The sequence below is a fragment of the Artibeus jamaicensis genome, unplaced genomic scaffold, assembly GCF_021234435.1.
Source record: "Artibeus jamaicensis isolate MK-2021 breed Jamaican fruit bat unplaced genomic scaffold, CSHL_Jam_final contig_471, whole genome shotgun sequence".
Classification (NCBI taxonomy): domain Eukaryota; kingdom Metazoa; phylum Chordata; class Mammalia; order Chiroptera; family Phyllostomidae; genus Artibeus; species Artibeus jamaicensis.
In genome coordinates this window covers 2,860,973-2,876,828 of record NW_026521850.1, presented here as the reverse complement: position 1 = coordinate 2,876,828, position 15,856 = coordinate 2,860,973, and the positions used below count along the sequence as shown (strand labels likewise).

Below are 15,856 nucleotides of genomic sequence, written 5' to 3'. Positions count from 1 at the left end.
GTGGCCTGCTTCCAGCGGGTGCTCTGGTCCATTCCATCCTGGCTGCACATCTGCTCTCACAAACGACAGGGGTTCCTGACCTGCTTCTACCACCAGGCGCCGGGGCCAGCGGCCCGAGGGGGTCTGTGCCCAGAACTTCCGAGGCCCAGCCTCCCCAAAGGCCACCTGCTGGGGGCCCACCGACCGACCTCGGGCTGCTCCCTCGCCCCCACTCTCCGTGGAGGGCGGCGTGTGCCGGTTTCCAGCTTCCTGAGAAGGCAGCCCGGGTCTCCTGAGGACGACCGCCTTTCATGATGGGCCTTTGTGTTTGCAGGCTTGTCAGGTTTTAGTTGTGGCTAGAGGCTCAAAGCAGTAAAAATGGAAATAATTGCCATTACTTAAAATACCCGATATGTAAATCACAAAGCAACCGCTGTGGGCGGTAAAACCATTCTTGAAAGAAAACATTTAGGCGTATTTTAAATCCATCCTTGATCCTAAGGAAAAAAAATATGCTCCCTAAAAGTTGAGTCCCACGGGTCAAACGTTTCCATAGCCTGGGCGTGTGCCTGCAGTTCCACGGCACTGTGCCACCGGCCCAGGCAGCTGCAGGGCCCTCGCGCTCAGAGCCGGCCAGTGTCCCTGCTGGCCAGCCGGCCAGTGTCCCTGACCTCAACAGAGCCTCTGTTTCTGGGAGGTTCTGGCTGTTTCTGAAGGACACCCCACCTCCGGCCCACAGTGCTAGCACCCACTGAAAAAAAACCGCAGCGGCAGCTCAGCTGCCCCGCATCTGGGACTTAATCTGCAGAGGCCGCCTTGCGGATGCGGGGCGCGCGTCCTGGGCGTTTGCTGCAGCGCTGGTTGCCAAGTGACGGGAAGGAACCCGTCAGGATGCCCTTCCACAGGCAGCCGGGTGAACCTGACCGCGGAGCTGCAGGCTGGGGCGCCGTGGGGCCGGGGTGAGAGCAGGTGGCCGTGCTACAGGGAGACGGAGCCAGACACACGACAACACGGAGCACCGAGTCGCGTTGAGGACACACACCTGCTCCCGTGTACGGCAGCCGTGCGCCAGTCGCCGCCTACAGAAAAGGAAGGCGTGTGTGTAGGCCTCCGTACCAACGTGCAGAGGTTTTATGTACGGACACCCTACACATTAGGACACGTGGCTGCTTCTCGGGGAGGGAGGAAAGGTCTGGGGGAAGGACGGGGCTTAATGTTTTCACCGTTTTTTACTCTGACATATTCTGATACATAAAAGTAAGTGATGCACCATGTAATCATTCTGGCCACAGCTATTCATCAAGAACTTACTATGCGCCAGGCATTACTTTGGGAGTTCGAGACATATTGGTAAATAAGAGATTTTTTTTCCTAGAAGAATTTTACATAGAACGTAAAACGAACCCTGTGACCCCCCCATGGGAGCAGTGCATCACCCCAACACTGAAACACTCTGGGTGGCCCTAACCAATCCTATTCTCTGCCTACACTCGTGTTGGCAGACAATCCGACCGGTGGGGATTTTTAAATGCGCACCAGCACCCACACACCGCTCGGTTGGCTGCACCTGCCCTCTCGCTACTCACTTTGCCACTTCACGTTATTTTCCTAAGACCCCTGCACGTGACGTGCACAGCTGGGCTCGCTCCCTGCCGTCGAGGGGCGGCCTGGCGCTGTGTGTGGGGCTGGTTCCGCACCCGCGATCACACGTGTGCAGCTGCGGGGCGGCCCAGGCAAGAGCGCGAGGGTGGGGAGCTCCGCTCCGCTCTGAAGAGTCGCTGAGCTCGCTCGCTCGCTGGGGGGCTGTTTGCATTTTCTCTCTCTCCTGGTGTCCGTGCTGGTGAGGCTGCTTCTCTGACTCCCGCCTTAGCTCTGCTCCCAGATTCAGTGTCGGAACACGGCCCACAGTTTCTTCTGACCCCTTCACACGCTGTCTGTGCACAGGTGCACATGCTTATCCCTAGTGCTGTTTGTCGGTGCGCTCTCTCTTCCTGTCGCCCAGCCTTGCCAGACACACGTCAACCGTGTTCGTTTTGTCAGAGAGCCAGCTCTGCCCATTGTGTCACTTTCCTTTCTGTCCCAATTTCTGTTCCAGTCGCCCCCGTCCTGCCGTCCCCGGGGTTTATTGTTCTTCTCCCCTAAGTCAGGGGCTCAGATCACCAGTTTCCAGTTGTTCTTTGGGACTTATTTGTCACTGAATATTTATCTGTGCTCCTTCAATCTCTGACTCTTTTCAACTAAAAGAGCAAAGGAACTTGTTAATGTGCACACCCGTCGGCTCGGCAGTTCCACTTCCATGGATTTTCTCTGAGACGATGACCAAAACAGCACGCCTGTTTGCGTGCACACGTGCCGCCGCGCCGTCCGTGACAGAGGAGGACTGGAAGCGCCGCCTGCTGGCCGGTGTGCGGGCAGCTCGCCACACACCTGGGCTGTGCCATCGGGCCATGTGACACACCTCACGGGCGTTTAACGAGGTCTAGCTTTACGTAACGATATGTCCGTTATATTTTATTATGCAAAAAAGTAAGTCACATAAGGACCTCACACTCTATTCATTTTTTGTTGTTTAAAAAAAAAACGCATCAGAAAGCAGTGGGGGTTGGGCCCAGCCACACCCCGTAACGGTGCCTGGTTGGTGCAGTCATCTGCGGTGACTGTGAGCACAGGCCGTCTCTGCCCTCCGGGAGTGGAAGCAGACCAGGAGGAGGGGGGCCGGCGGCCAGTGCTGGGCGGGGAGGCAGGCAGGGGCCACGGCAACACATGGGAGGGGCTGCCGGGCAAGTTTCCCCCAAGACAGTGTCTGAGTCCTCGAAACACAGTGCACGGGGTTCATGGAGGTGCTGTGTGGGGCAGGGGGGGTAGGGCAGGGCCAGGATCCCTGCCCCACCCACCCCATCACTCAAAGGCTGGTAGCCTTGACCCCGGGGCTCTCAGCCTCTCTGAGCTCCAGGTTTTTTGGGGGGTAGGTAGAATAAGAGCCTTGAACAGATGATCTCTAGGCATTCTTCGAAGTCTGGAATTCTCTGTGGACCTTCTCCAGCTCCACGGTGGACTGGTGCTGAATCCAAAACCTCGGGACGACACTGAGCACCAGCAGCCAAGCCTCCCCCGAGACTCCTGCAGGCAGGGACTCCAGCCCAGCACACTCCGCAGTGTGGGTGGAAGGAACGGAGGAGAGGCCGAATGAACGACTAAATGAGCGAAGTCGGTGTGCGAGGAAGACACAACAGACAGGCTCGGGCGGGATTTCACAGACGTTCCTCCACTGTGGTCCTTCAAGGCGGACACAGGCTCCGCCTGCACGCAGCTGAGTGCCGGGAGGCTGAGCCAGCCGCGCAGGGCGCCGCCTCTCCTTCCTACAGAGCCCAGCCTCCCGGCCCACTGCCACTCGCCAGCCCTGCCAGGTAATCGGATCGCTGTTAATTAATAGAGCTGTCAGGTGCACTGTCCTCGCTGGTCATTAGTATCCTCTCAGAAAGAGAACCCTGCCATCGCCACCCCATCCGCCCCGGCTGGCAGCTCAATTAACTTAATGCTATGCAAATGAGAGGCTCTTCTTCTCATCATTAGGTTATAGTCCACGAATGTTAATCGCATAATTGGGCCTTCAACGGGGTAATTAGACACGATTTCGCCCATTAGTCTTACAAGGCTAATCATTGTTGAGAGGAGAGGGGGCGGCTCCCCAAGCTCCTCGGGACGGGGCAGCTGCTTACAGCAAACAGAGCGGAACCCGGGCCGGGTTCAGGGGTGGTCACGGCCCACCGTCCCCGTCCGTCTCAGGGGCAGGCGAGGGAAGGGAAAGGGGACACAGGGAAGGCCCCAGGCATGAGGCATGACTGCAGGGTGGGCAGCTGCTCGCCTGCCCGTGAGCTGGACTGGAGACCAGCAGAGCAAGCGAGGCAGCGGCCAGCCTGCGCCCAGGAGACCTGCCCCAGACCCGCTCACCAACAGGACACGTCGGTCTCAGGGCCTCCGCTTCTCCCTGCGCACTTTGGAGGGTGCACGGATGGCCGCGGGAGCCTTCCGAATTTAACTTCATGGGCTTGAATCTCAGAATGAAAACAGAAAGTCCTGGCTGGGGCTGGGGCCAGGGAGGGCAATGGACGCCTCTCAGGAACTGGGAGGGGTGCCGGGAGAGGCCTGGGCTCCTGGGCACCTGCCCCGCTGTGACTCGGGCAGCCCCGAGAGCAGATGAGACACCCCTGAGGATGCTGCATGGGTTTGCTCAGGCTGCCGTAGCAAGTGCCACATCGGTGGCTGTGAGCCGAGTGCATCCTCCACCACCTGCATGTTGAAGCCCTGACCCCAGGATCTCACAGTGTAGGCTTGTGGTGTTTGGAGATGGGGCCTTTGCAGAGGTGCTTCAGCTGAAATGGGGCCTTTGGGTGGCCCCTGAGCCGATCTGGCGGGTGTGTTATGAGAGGAGAGAATCTGGGCGCAGAGGGATCCAGGGTGCGTGGGCACAGGGGAGGGACCAGGCGGAGAGGCAGCCAGACGGTGGCTGTGCGCGAGCCAGGCAGAGAGCAGAGCAGGGCCCTCAGGAGAAACCAGCCCTGCCAACACCCTCCTCCTGCCCTTCCGGCCTCCAGAAGTGAGACGATGAGCGTCCCTTACCCAAGCCGTGCAGCCCATGGTACTTTGTCACGGTGGCCCAGCCGATGCGGCAGATTGCTAACAGGAGTCTCAGTCTCTGTCCGACATGGAGCTGGTGGTCCCCCCCCCCCCCGCTCCTTCTGCCCGTCCCTCACGGGCAGGTGGCCAGTCCTCTCCTCCTGAGCTCCAGCAAAGGCGGGAGCTCTCCTTGACCCTGACCCTTCCCATCCGCCCTGTCTGTTCTACCTGCGAAACGCACACCTCCCACCGCCTGCACGCTGTTACCATGGGCCAGGGCACCAGAGTCCCCCACCTGGGTCATTGCCAACGGCCCCCTACCTGGCTGCCCGCGTCTGCCCTTGTCCTCCTGCCTATAGTCCATTCTCCACTCTGTAACCCGAGCCATCCGTTTGAATCATAAGTTTGATCCATCACTTACCTGCTCCAATGTCCCCCATGGCTCCCACCTGACTCAGAGCAAGGCTCCTTGGCCTTGGGCATCACCTCCCAGGCTCTCCCCGCTCACTGTTACTAACAGCCAGCATGTGCCCCAGAAACTGGCCGAGCCGGTCCCCGTTCAGGGCCGAGGCCCTGCTGCTCCCAGTCCTGCCTGCCTGTCCCCGGCTGTTCCCACAACACCCCCTCCACACACGCGTCCCCACGTCAGCGCCGCCTTCCCTCTCCACCTGCACACACACGGCAGCGACACTCCCTTCCCGCTGCCCGTCCCCTGCTCCCCAGAGAGCACCCCCACCACAGCCCCGTGACGGCACGTGACGCAGCCTTTGTCTCCTGTTGTGTCCCCAGAACTCAGGCAGTGGTGCACAGGGAGACCCTGGGTCCCGTCCCACAGCTCCTGCAGGGGCCCGGCCAGGGCGCCACAGCCTCCGTGCGCCCCGTAGGCCTGGCAGGCTGTTGTGGCCCGTCCCCAGAGCAACGCGCTAGGCCCTGTGAAGGTGCCGAGTGAGGAGAAGCATCAGGGCAGGCTTCCTAGAGGAGGGGGAGTTCCGGGTCCGGCCGCTCTTCTGTGGACACAGGCAGCCCTTGCCTAGGACCTGGGACCCGGGCGCTTCCCGAGGCCCAGGTCCAGAAGGTAAAGCCGGGGCCGTGCGGGGGCCCCGGGTGGAGGCTCTGCCCAGCTGCTGCTCAGGGGCTGGGGCACCACCGGACCCACTTTGGGGTGGGGGTGTCTGGACGGTGCAGAAACCTCAGAGCAAGGAGACACTGCCCAGGGCTCGACAACCTCAGAGAAAGTGAAGCTGAACTTGAACTCGCGGAGGACTTTTTCTGAGCAGCTTTCTGTGATATTCAGGGAGGAGGGCTTCTGGCTCTCAGACATCTGCCGCCTGCCCGGCAGGGACCCGAGCTTCCCACGCACAGTGCTGGGTCCCACAGGTCAGCACTTGATTTAAGCCCCTGCGGAAGGCAGGAGATTGAAGGGCGCACTGATGTGCCCCAGCGTCTCCGCCGGGCGATGAAGAACAAACGGGACTCCTCCGGGTCAGCTCAGCACCTCTGCCCTTTTGCCTTTCTCGGGGAAATGAATTTACGTTGCCGGCCGAGTGCGGCGCCTGCCAAAGATGAGGGCGTCTCCATCAGAGCCGGACTCAAATGCCAACCGCCCTGGGCGCAGCTCTGTGAAAGGCCACCTGTCAGTCTGCACCGCGGAGGGAGATTGCTCCGGACTCCTGGTCACCGCGTCGGGAAGGTGTGTGCACCTCGTCCGAAGTCTCCTGGGCTGGCTCTTACCGGCTGGCCAGGCTGCACGGGAGGCCTGGGAAGAGCTTACCGTCTGCGTGGCAGAAGGGAGCCGGTGAAGGCGAGGGAGCCCTGAATGGGGAGATTTTCGGACAGTGCTGGTTGTCAGACACGAGAGGAAGCAGAGAGGAGGTGTCACCTCCCCCCAGACGACAGGTGTTCCTGAATCGTGTGCTAGGAGCGGCAGACCCGGAACCTCCCCAGCACGGGGCGCTCTCGGAGCGAAAGCCCTGGAGGAAGGGCTTTCGGTGGTTCACGAGGAAACTGACTTCCAGTCTGTGACAGCGGGGCTGTCGGGAGGGTCCTTCACTAACAAACCACCCCATGCAGGCTCTTCCCAGAGGCTCCCAGCTCCCCCCACCTACCCCCAGCAGACCCCTCTCGCGCCCCCTGGAAGTTTCCGCGGTGCAGGGCGAGTCTGCAGTCCCTACTGCGCGTCTGGGCGTCTGGGCGCCCTCCTCTCCAGGAAGTCCCTGAGCTCTGAAGACACCAAGGCAGTGGGGGGAGGCGGGGGGGGGGGGACAGAGGTGACGCACACTGCTGACCTCTGGGCTTCACAAGTAACTGCTCTCAGGCTCTCCGCACAGACAGCCGGCGGGGACAGACAGCCACAACCAAGTTTTAACCCGGGAAAAGGCGCCACCCTCCCACACCAGCTCAGAATCACCCTCCCCAACTCTGTCCTGGGCACACATTGGAAACCAGTGGTAGATGTCACCAGTCCCCAGACAGGAAGAGGAGGGAACCGTCCCTTCCTGCGCCAGCTATTTACCGAAGGGTTGAAGTGCCGCAGCGCCAGCGGCTGGAAGTGGAAGGCCTGTCGCCATCGCTGCCATGACTGCCGCAACCTGGGTCCCAGGCACCGGGGCGCTCCATCCTTCTTAGCTCAGGCCCTGGCCCTGCCACCCCCTGGGGACCCTGCCTCGCCTGCCCCCACAGCCTGGGAGGCTGCCCAGCCCGTGGCTGGCGAGGGTGCCTCTGTCGCGTCAAAGCACACCGCAGCCCCAGAGCCAGTCGGGCAGGGGCGCAGTCACAGCGCAGGAGCCTGCTGGACACAGCCCGACGGAAGTCACGGCCAGTGGCTCTCTGTGCCCTCCTCAGCCCCTTGCTGAGGCCCCACCCTGGCCACTTTCGTCACCGGCACCCACACTCTGCTCAGCGACAGCCGTGGAATCACTGCCCTGAGCCGACGCCCAGAGAGCCCACAGAGCCAGGCTCACTGCTGCCCCTGCTGCCGCCGCGGCCAGGGTGCGACTCCCCGCCGGCCCTGGGGGCCAGCACCTCTCCTCTGAAACTCTGAGTCCCGCCTCTCACCTGTCCGCGTGTCACCGTGGTGCTGTGTCCTGCTGTCGCAACCGACCTGAAGTCACATGAAACGGCAGGGGCAGGTGATGAGCATTTCCCCTCTTCCCAAGCCTGGTTCACGCCCCCGTCGACCACGAGGCAGCTGCAGCGTCAAGAGCTCCCTGTCCAATGGGCCCCGGGGCGCCTCCCGCCGCAGTGCAGTTTGTCCGTGTCGCTATGCAGGAGCGTTCTTCAGCCCCACGAGTCACAGGCGAGCAGGAGCGACCCTCCTCCGACCAGAGGGAAGCAGCAGTGCGGGGCGGCCGAGGGCAACGCAGCTGTGCAGAGGAGGTCTGGCCTTGTTCTCAGAAGCTTGCGCTCCGCGGGCAGGCACGGGGTCCCCGAACGCTGGGAGTAAACGAAATCCCCACGCATGCGGCGCTGGGCACGCCAGGCTCTGCACGGATGGCTTCCCCGCGTCAGTCACGTCAGTCACAGCCGAGGTCCTGAACGTCACTGCCCTGGTTTTCCGCTGAGGAAACCGAGGCACAGGGAGACCTGCTCCAGGGAGCCCAGGTCTGGATGTGGCACCAGTGACGGCCTGGCCCGGGCCGTGCAGAGCACCGTCCGACCAGTCAGCGCCGCCCAGCGCGTTTCCCAGCGAACACGCACGGGATCCAGCAGAGCGTGAGGGAAGAGGGCGGGGCCATGACCCATCTGGTGGTTAAGGAAACTGAGGCTTGGGAAGGGGAAGCGGGCCCCAGAGTGGGTACCCAGCGGGCAGCAAAGCAAAACTGTCACGGACGTGCGTCGGGCAGTCAGGAACCTCCGGGGGCGGGAGGGATGGCCCGGGAGAGGAAGCTGCCTCGTGCTGAAGGACAGGGACCAGGCCTGGTGACAGTCCCGCCTCCAACACGTCAATGCTCCCGTTTCCACCCTGGACCCCGGACACTTCACTGAGGCTCCAGCTGCATCCTCAGAGCTGTGGGGCTGGAAGCTGAAGCCCCTTGGACGCCCGTCTGCAGGCCTGGCCGCACTGTCCTGCCGCGACAGGAGAGCCATTGGCCCTGGGCAGGCAGCTGTGAGCACCTCCACTGTCCGCCGTCGTCAGAAAGGCCTCGAGGCCCACCCACCTCCGCAGATGAGCTTCTTTCCCAAACAAAAGGCTCCGCGGAACTCCCAGTTGGTGATATGTATTCCAGCCCACGTCCGGTAAACTCTCCGCCGCCGCCGGCCGCGCGGCAGGGTCGGCCAGGTTCTATTAGCTCAATTAATGAGGAGCAGATGAGGCTGACACCGCGCTCGCCAGGCGGCTCGGCGCGGAGCCGGAGTAATGGAGTTATTAACCTCCGTCAGCCACTGCGAGTTGCTGCCGCCTCCAACTCCATTTCCCAGTTCAGGCCTCCATTAATGGCTGTTTATTATCCCTAATCCACGTAAGGATCAGCGGCGGAGATGGGAGCGCTTCCTGGGAGCGCGGAGGGCTGATGAGAGACAGAGAGGGGGAGGGGGAGGGGAGGGAGCAGCAGGCAATCATCCCCTCTCATTTGCATTCTAATTTTTCTTGGGTCTTTCCCCGCTGTCCTCGTAGGATGTGACAGCATCCTTCTCAGTTCGGGACACGTTAGAGACGGCACAGCCGTTCTCCCCAGGTTCCATTGTGTGTCCCCGAAGACACGGTGCCACGTGGAAGGGAAAGGCAGCGGTGTGTAAACCAAGTGAGAGCGCTGGCCTGTGAACTGCAAGCCGGGCCGGTCCCCCTTCACCTGCACCGCCCGGCCCCACTGATCGGAGGCGGCAGTGCCCGAGAGGTCGGCCAGCATCCGGCAGAGTAACCGACCCACCTCCTTCCAGGCCCTGCGCCCATTTTCCAGCTTGACTGACTCCTCGGGTCCTTCTGGACAAACCCGCAGTTTTGTCTCTAATTCAGGGTCACCCTCCTGTGCCACATGCCACCAGGTGAATAGGGAGACACCCTCCCCAATTCCAACTTCCGGGGACTCGGAATGTCTTCCGTGGGCAAGAAAAGCAAACAGACTGCAATCAGAGGAAAATGCTTTGGAGTGGCGGGGAGTGATCTGCGCGGACCCCCAAGGAGCCGACGCACCGCAGCGCTGCCGGTCACCCTCCCCAGTGACCGCACCTCATTTCACTAACGGGCGTTCAGAACTGCACGGGCGACCGGCACAACAGCAGACAGGTGGGCGGCATCCGTGGTCGGGGGAGTGTGTACCTCAGTGTGTGAAAACAGGAGAGAGGAAACCAAGCCCCACAGGCAAATGCCGGTGGCCTGCCTGGCGGGGTGTCTCGATGGCACTTCCCATCATGCCTCTGGTGGCACACAGGCCTGTGCCCCAGGGGGCTGTCCCAGCGAAGGGCCGAGGTCACGGTGCCACTTGACAGATTACGAACGCTGAGAGAGAAGGCGGCGAGCAGGGACGAATGGCCCTTCCTGGAATTGTGGACGGGACACAAAATAGGGGGGCAACGGGCTGGGCTCGGGGCTGGGCCCTGCCTCGGGCCCAGGCCGGGGACTGGCACCCTGGGAGCCCCACCTGCTTCACGGGGCTGCTGGATGGAATGGCGGAGATGCACCGCATTTACGTCTCCTTCACTCTACTGGTAGGGGTCAGGGAGCAGCGCCCCGCCGCCTGCTGTGAGGGTGAGGATGACGATGAATGAGGGTGGGGAGCCAAGCTGAGGGTGGGGAGCCAGGCAGGACATTGGGAGGCGTTCTGGCGGCAGCAGAAGCAGCCCGGGCGGTTTGTGTGGAGGAAACCCGACCGGCTCCCAGGCCCGCTGGCGGAGGGGCCTCCCAGCCTGGACCCGGCCAGCCCAGGGCCTCCGTGGGGCCCCCGTGGGGCCCTGCTCTCCGCTCCCTGGAGGAGGGGCTGTGTGCTCAGCAGAAGCCAACAACACAGCCCTTGCCAACGAGGAGCCGGGTGCAAAGCGGGGGCCGGTCACCGCTTGCCCAAGGACAACCAACGCCCTCGGGGCTCCTCGGGACGTGGGGCACACACCGTCTGGGTTAAGAAACAACAGCCAATTAAAAACTCAGAGCTGCCCCTGTGCAGTTTCCCAGCCGGGACGCAGGCCTCGGTGGCTGCTGTCTTCCGGTGGTTTCCTGGCTCAGCCCTGAGGCGGAGGCAGGGAGCAGCACCAAGACCCGCCCGCCACCGCTCTGCCGAGTCCCCCCTCGAGTCCCCCTGCCCTCTCGCGGGGGGTTTCTGAGAGACCCCGCAGCAGCAGCTCTGACCTTGGACCTGTGCAGGGGAATGTGAGCGAGGCCTTGCCCCGCCCCTCCCCGCACAGCCGAGGGGAAGCGAGGCAGGAGCCCCGTCTGTCTGGTCCCCTGTCAGCTTCCCGACACCAGCCAGAGCCCCCACTCCGCCCCACGGGGAAACGCTGATGTGAGAAGAAAAGGCCACGCGGCAGACGTGCAGCCTGGAGGAGTTACGTGGCGGCCGGGCAGGGGCAGGGCTCTGGATGCGGCCGTGGGCAGCTCTTTGCTTCTTTTCTCTTCTTCCTTTTTTTTTGCTATTATTATTATGTTTCAACAAACTTTATGGCCCATTTTATTTGTTCTCAAATAAGTTTTTCTCCTTCTTTTCGACACATCAATTCCTTGGTCTGTTTCCCTCTCCGTGTGATGCCGGGATCAGGAGATCGATTCGGCTCCACGGGATGTAATTTAGTGTTACGTGCCGTGGGTTTATGCGGCAGGAGCCAAGCAAAACAAGGCGTTTGAACACCATCCATTTATTAGCTCTAAGAAGAGATTTATATTTGACAAGGAGACAATAACTTTGTTTTCTGATAAGCCAGAGAGGTCTATTTCTGTGTCCAATACACCGAGTAGCTTACCCTTCCCAATAATTCTATTTACTAGTGTGAATGTATTTTAATAATAAAATTGATATATATGTAAATTTATTTTAATCTCATTTCATCGAACCCTCCTGAAAAAAGAGCCTTTCTAGCAGTTTTCACATCTGAATTACAGATTCCAGCACCGTCGTCCCAGACGGACTTCCGGGCGGGAGTTCTGTCTGGCGGCCCTCCTGGGGACAAAGCCCGCGGCCCCTGGTGGCAGTGCGTGGCAGCTGGGGCCTTGCCCATGCCGGATACCGCCCCCGCCCCCCCGGCTTGGTGTGGGCTCCCATTTGAGTAGTTCTCTCTTCATCAGCCTGTATCTGGACTTGAAGGTTGATGACCAAAATTAGTTTCCGAATTCATCATCCAAACATTTAACCGAAAGCCAAGCTGGAAAAACGGAATCAGCCAGATGAGGAAGGAGGAGGGAGAATGCACGCTCGCTCGGTGACAGAGGCCGGCGGGCGAGGGGACCGGCACGAGACTAGGTCTGTGTTGGGAGCAGATGTCTCTTTTCCCCGTGTGTCCTCTGCCCAAGGGTCAAACACACTAAATTGGCATTATTTACTGAGTCTTTAGGAACGGGTTTCTACTCCGTGGTGAGGAAGGAAGTGTTCACTGGGAGGCCTGCCCTAAACCAAAGCTTTCTGGACTCTCCCTTCCCGCGTGCTGTGGCCCAAACGCGGTGGGTCTCCAGCCTGGCGGCCTGCAGAGGGCGGTAAACACAGCAGGCGGCTTCTCCCTGGGGGGCCCAGGCAGAGGAGCGAGCTGGGCCCCACTCGGCAGTGCCGCACCCCGGCCTTTCCGGGGTCACCACAGCGGCCACAGGACACCCATGTCCCGGCCTGTGCTACTTGGAGACAAACAGCAGACAAAGGGACAGGATGGCTAAATGCTGTTCACCGGTCTCGGACCTCGGAGGGCCCTAAAAGTAACAGAGAGAGAGAGAGACACAGACAGACAGTGGATACCCTTTGGAGGAAGAACTACTGCAGGAAACTAAAGAACATTTTAGATAAAGCCTTATCGGTGTGCTTGAAATAATGTAAACAGAGCAGACTCTATTATACAAGAAATCAAAGAAAGAAAAAACGATAAGATAAAAGCAGAGGACAGAAAGCTGACAAAGTTAAGGGAAAGAAACTGAGGAAAACATAGAAGCATTCTAAAAGTGAAAAACAGCCCTGGCTGGTGTGGCTCAGTGGATTGAACGCGGGCCTGTGAACCAGAGGATCGTGGTTCGATTCCCAGTCAGGGTACATGCCTGGGTTGCAGGCCAGTTCCCAGCAGGGGACACACAAGAGGCAAACACACATTGATATTTCTCTCCATTGATATTTCTCTCCCTCTCTCCTTCCCTTCCCTTCTAAAGATAAATAAATGAAATCTTTAAATAAATAAGTAAATAAAAATGAAAAACTAGAAGCAACAAGAAAGGAATGTGGATATAAAGGAAAGAAAGTCACCATGAAGGACAGATTGCGGAAACCAGAGAAGAGAGAACAGTAAAAGCGGAAGGAGGCCGTCCTGGCGGAAAGCGGACGGGGCGTATCCGACACACACACACACACACACACACACACACACACACACACGGTCGGTCTTCCTGAGCAAGGACGCCCAGCGAACGGGCCAGAAACGAGGTTGATAATGTGGGAGAAGAATATCCTCCCCAAGTGACGTAAATGCAAAGGACCCCCACGTTCCAGAGAGAAGTAGGAAGAGAAGCGAGACTGAGGCGCGTCTGCCGAATGAAAATAACCCGAGAGGGAGAGGCTGAGCCTCAGACCAGGGGACACGCCACCCGCCCACGACGGCCCCCCGGGGCTGTGGGAGGGCCGTGCGGACCGATGGAGGGTGCCGAGGGGAGCGCGGTGCCCCGAGCATTCTTTACTGTGCTGGACGGTCACCGACAGAGGTGGAGAATGGCACTCTCCGCCACGCGAGAGTTCGGGAAGTTCGACCTGCCCGCACCCTTGCCCTTCCCCTAACCGAGCACGTGAGACCCCCGCCCCTCGGTGGCCCCCTCAGCCTCCACAGGACTCCGCGAGACCCCCCTTCCCCACTGAAGCGCCCTGGGCTCCTCGGCCTGCCTGTGTGTCTCCGCCAGACCCCGGGTGTGGCCGGCCCTGGCCAGAGCCCGCGCTGACAACTCCGCCTGTGCGGCCCTCGTGGGCGCGGCCCTCGTTTCCTTCCCGGTACCTCCACGCCTGCCGCGCCCTCTGGGTCACGTCAGTGCAGGAAGAGCAGTGCACTCGACAGCAGTCAGCCCTGTGTCGGTCGGAGCAGGTGGCCGACCACTGGGGAAAAGGGGTCAGACCTGGACCGCAGACCCCCCCGAAACAAATCCGGAGGCATCCAGACTTCCGAGGAGGAGACGAGGTTGTAAAAGTGATAGAAGAAAACTCCCGTCTTCTCCACAACACGCCCACGAGGAAGGAAAGACCCGTAGTGTGTGCTGTGAGTTCGCAGGTGCGGGAGTTCAGCCCGGCAAGCGCCGAAGCCGGGGCTGGAACCCCCGCTTCTCTCCCAGGCCACAGGGCACATGAACGGGGTGACACCCTCCACTTCAGAAGCTCGTGACGCCCGTGAACAGGAGGCCCCGGGACGGATGGGGACAGCTCACCTGTTGGGCTTGTAGCCCAGGTGGTCCAGCAGGTGCGCCTGGTCCAGGTCTCGCGGGAAGCCGTGCAGCACCCACCCCTTCTGGATGCAGTCGTGTCCGCCCAGGCGCTGGCCCAGCACCTTCCCCACGATACTGTCCGGGACTGCGGAAAAAGGACAGGGTCACTCTGCCTCCCTGGCCCCCCGCTGACCCAACAAGGACGGGAGGGAGGGTCCACAGCTCATGGCTTCCTCACTGTACTTGACCATGAACTACATTAGTAAGGAGTCAGGTGTAGGTGGAGAAGACCTGGGTGCCCATTCTTGGATCCCCCCCATCCATGGTCCCAGTGACAAGAACAATGTGATTGTCTGAGATGGGTCAAGGGTGACCCTGGCCTTGACCTTTTCCTGACCTAGACAAGACAACCACGCCCACCGGCAGCCAGGGTGGTCCCCAGCCCCCCAGTGAGGAATATGTGGGCGGCTTTGCCTCCAAGGATCCAGATTTGCAGCAAACACGCACCAGGCCTCGCTGAGGGGCCCTCAACCCAGCCCCTCCTGACCCCCACCCTCCCCACCGCTGCAGGAATCCAGCCTGGGAGGACCCCAGTTCTGGCTGTAACGGGGCCCGGAATGAGGAGCGGACGCGGTGTGAAGTCTCCTGTTTACATTCCTCCGCTGACATTTTCCCGAATCTGTTCTAAGATCCATTAAATGTGCTACTTGCTAACGTACTGCGTTCTGGCAATTTGCTCTGCGTTTCCTGCACTTTACACTCGTTTTTCCAGAAAGACTTGGTAAATGTTACCGTGTTTGCTGTGCCCGGGGCCCCACGAGAGCTGGTTTTCAGACTGGCAGTGGCGGCTTCTAGAGAGGCGCCGGTCCCTCCTGCAGCACCTGCGGGTCAGGCCCAGCCCCGGTGCACTCGCCCGAAACCGCCCCAAAGGTCCCCAGGCCGATGGCGAGGTGAACACGGGTGAGAGAGGAGGAAAACCACCAGCAACTGCCTTCCTCCACGGCCATGGCCCACCAGTTACTCCTGCCACCAGAGAGCGCAGCCTTACTCTAAGTCGCCCGTGTGCCCCAACTCTGCCTCTCTGAGATCCTTCGGGCCCCCCCCCCACAGCCCCCAGGAGAGGGTGGCAAAGGGTATTCATCCCACAGCGATGAGAAGTCACACGGCTATCCCGTCTCCTCCCCTGCTTGGGCCTGCTGTGGCTCCCCAGTGCTCTATCCACTCTCCCACGGCCAACTGGGCTCCAAGGCGCAAGTCCTGTGTCCCTCCCAGGGCACTGTCCCCCAGACCTTGAATGTCCAGTCTCTGCAGCCAGAAAGCAGCCTCCTCTGAGACCAGCCTCCACTCCCACCCGCCCCTGGGTCAGCCCTGGCTCCTCCATCCGTCGTCACCGCTCACTTTCTCTGCACTGCCTGCCTCTCACGAAGGACTGCGGGTCCCCCAGGACAAACAACCAGGCCTCCCTCATCTGCACAAGGGCCCCGGCACCGGCCCCAGCACACAGCGGGTGTGGGACGGACGGGCAGGCTTTTTCAGAGGCGCTGCCGAGACAAAGCATGTGTGTTCAGACCCGCTTGTCCTGCCTCTGGGGAGCCCAGGTGCGGGGTGGGGGGCACAGCGTAGGGGCGCCCTGGCCCGGCCCTCCGAGACGGCTGACCACCACTGGGCATTCAGCCTCTCTGGGCCTCAGCTACCTCGTCCCCTCCAAGGAGGGTGCCAGACCTGTCCCCACAGAGTCAA

The 15,856-nt window shown here is 60.8% G+C and overlaps 1 protein-coding gene across 5 annotated transcripts in view; it reads right to left on the bottom strand.

Annotated features, from left to right (window-relative positions):
- Positions 1 to 15,856, bottom strand: part of AK8 (adenylate kinase 8) — a 76,524-nt gene that overhangs the window by 14,372 nt on the left and 46,296 nt on the right. For all 5 annotated transcript variants that reach the window (XM_037158549.2, XM_053667765.1, XM_053667766.1 and 2 more), the window contains one exon: positions 14,120 to 14,261. In XM_037158549.2, coding sequence (XP_037014444.2) covers positions 14,120 to 14,261 — 142 coding nt within the window. The remainder of the gene's footprint in view (positions 1 to 14,119; positions 14,262 to 15,856) is intronic.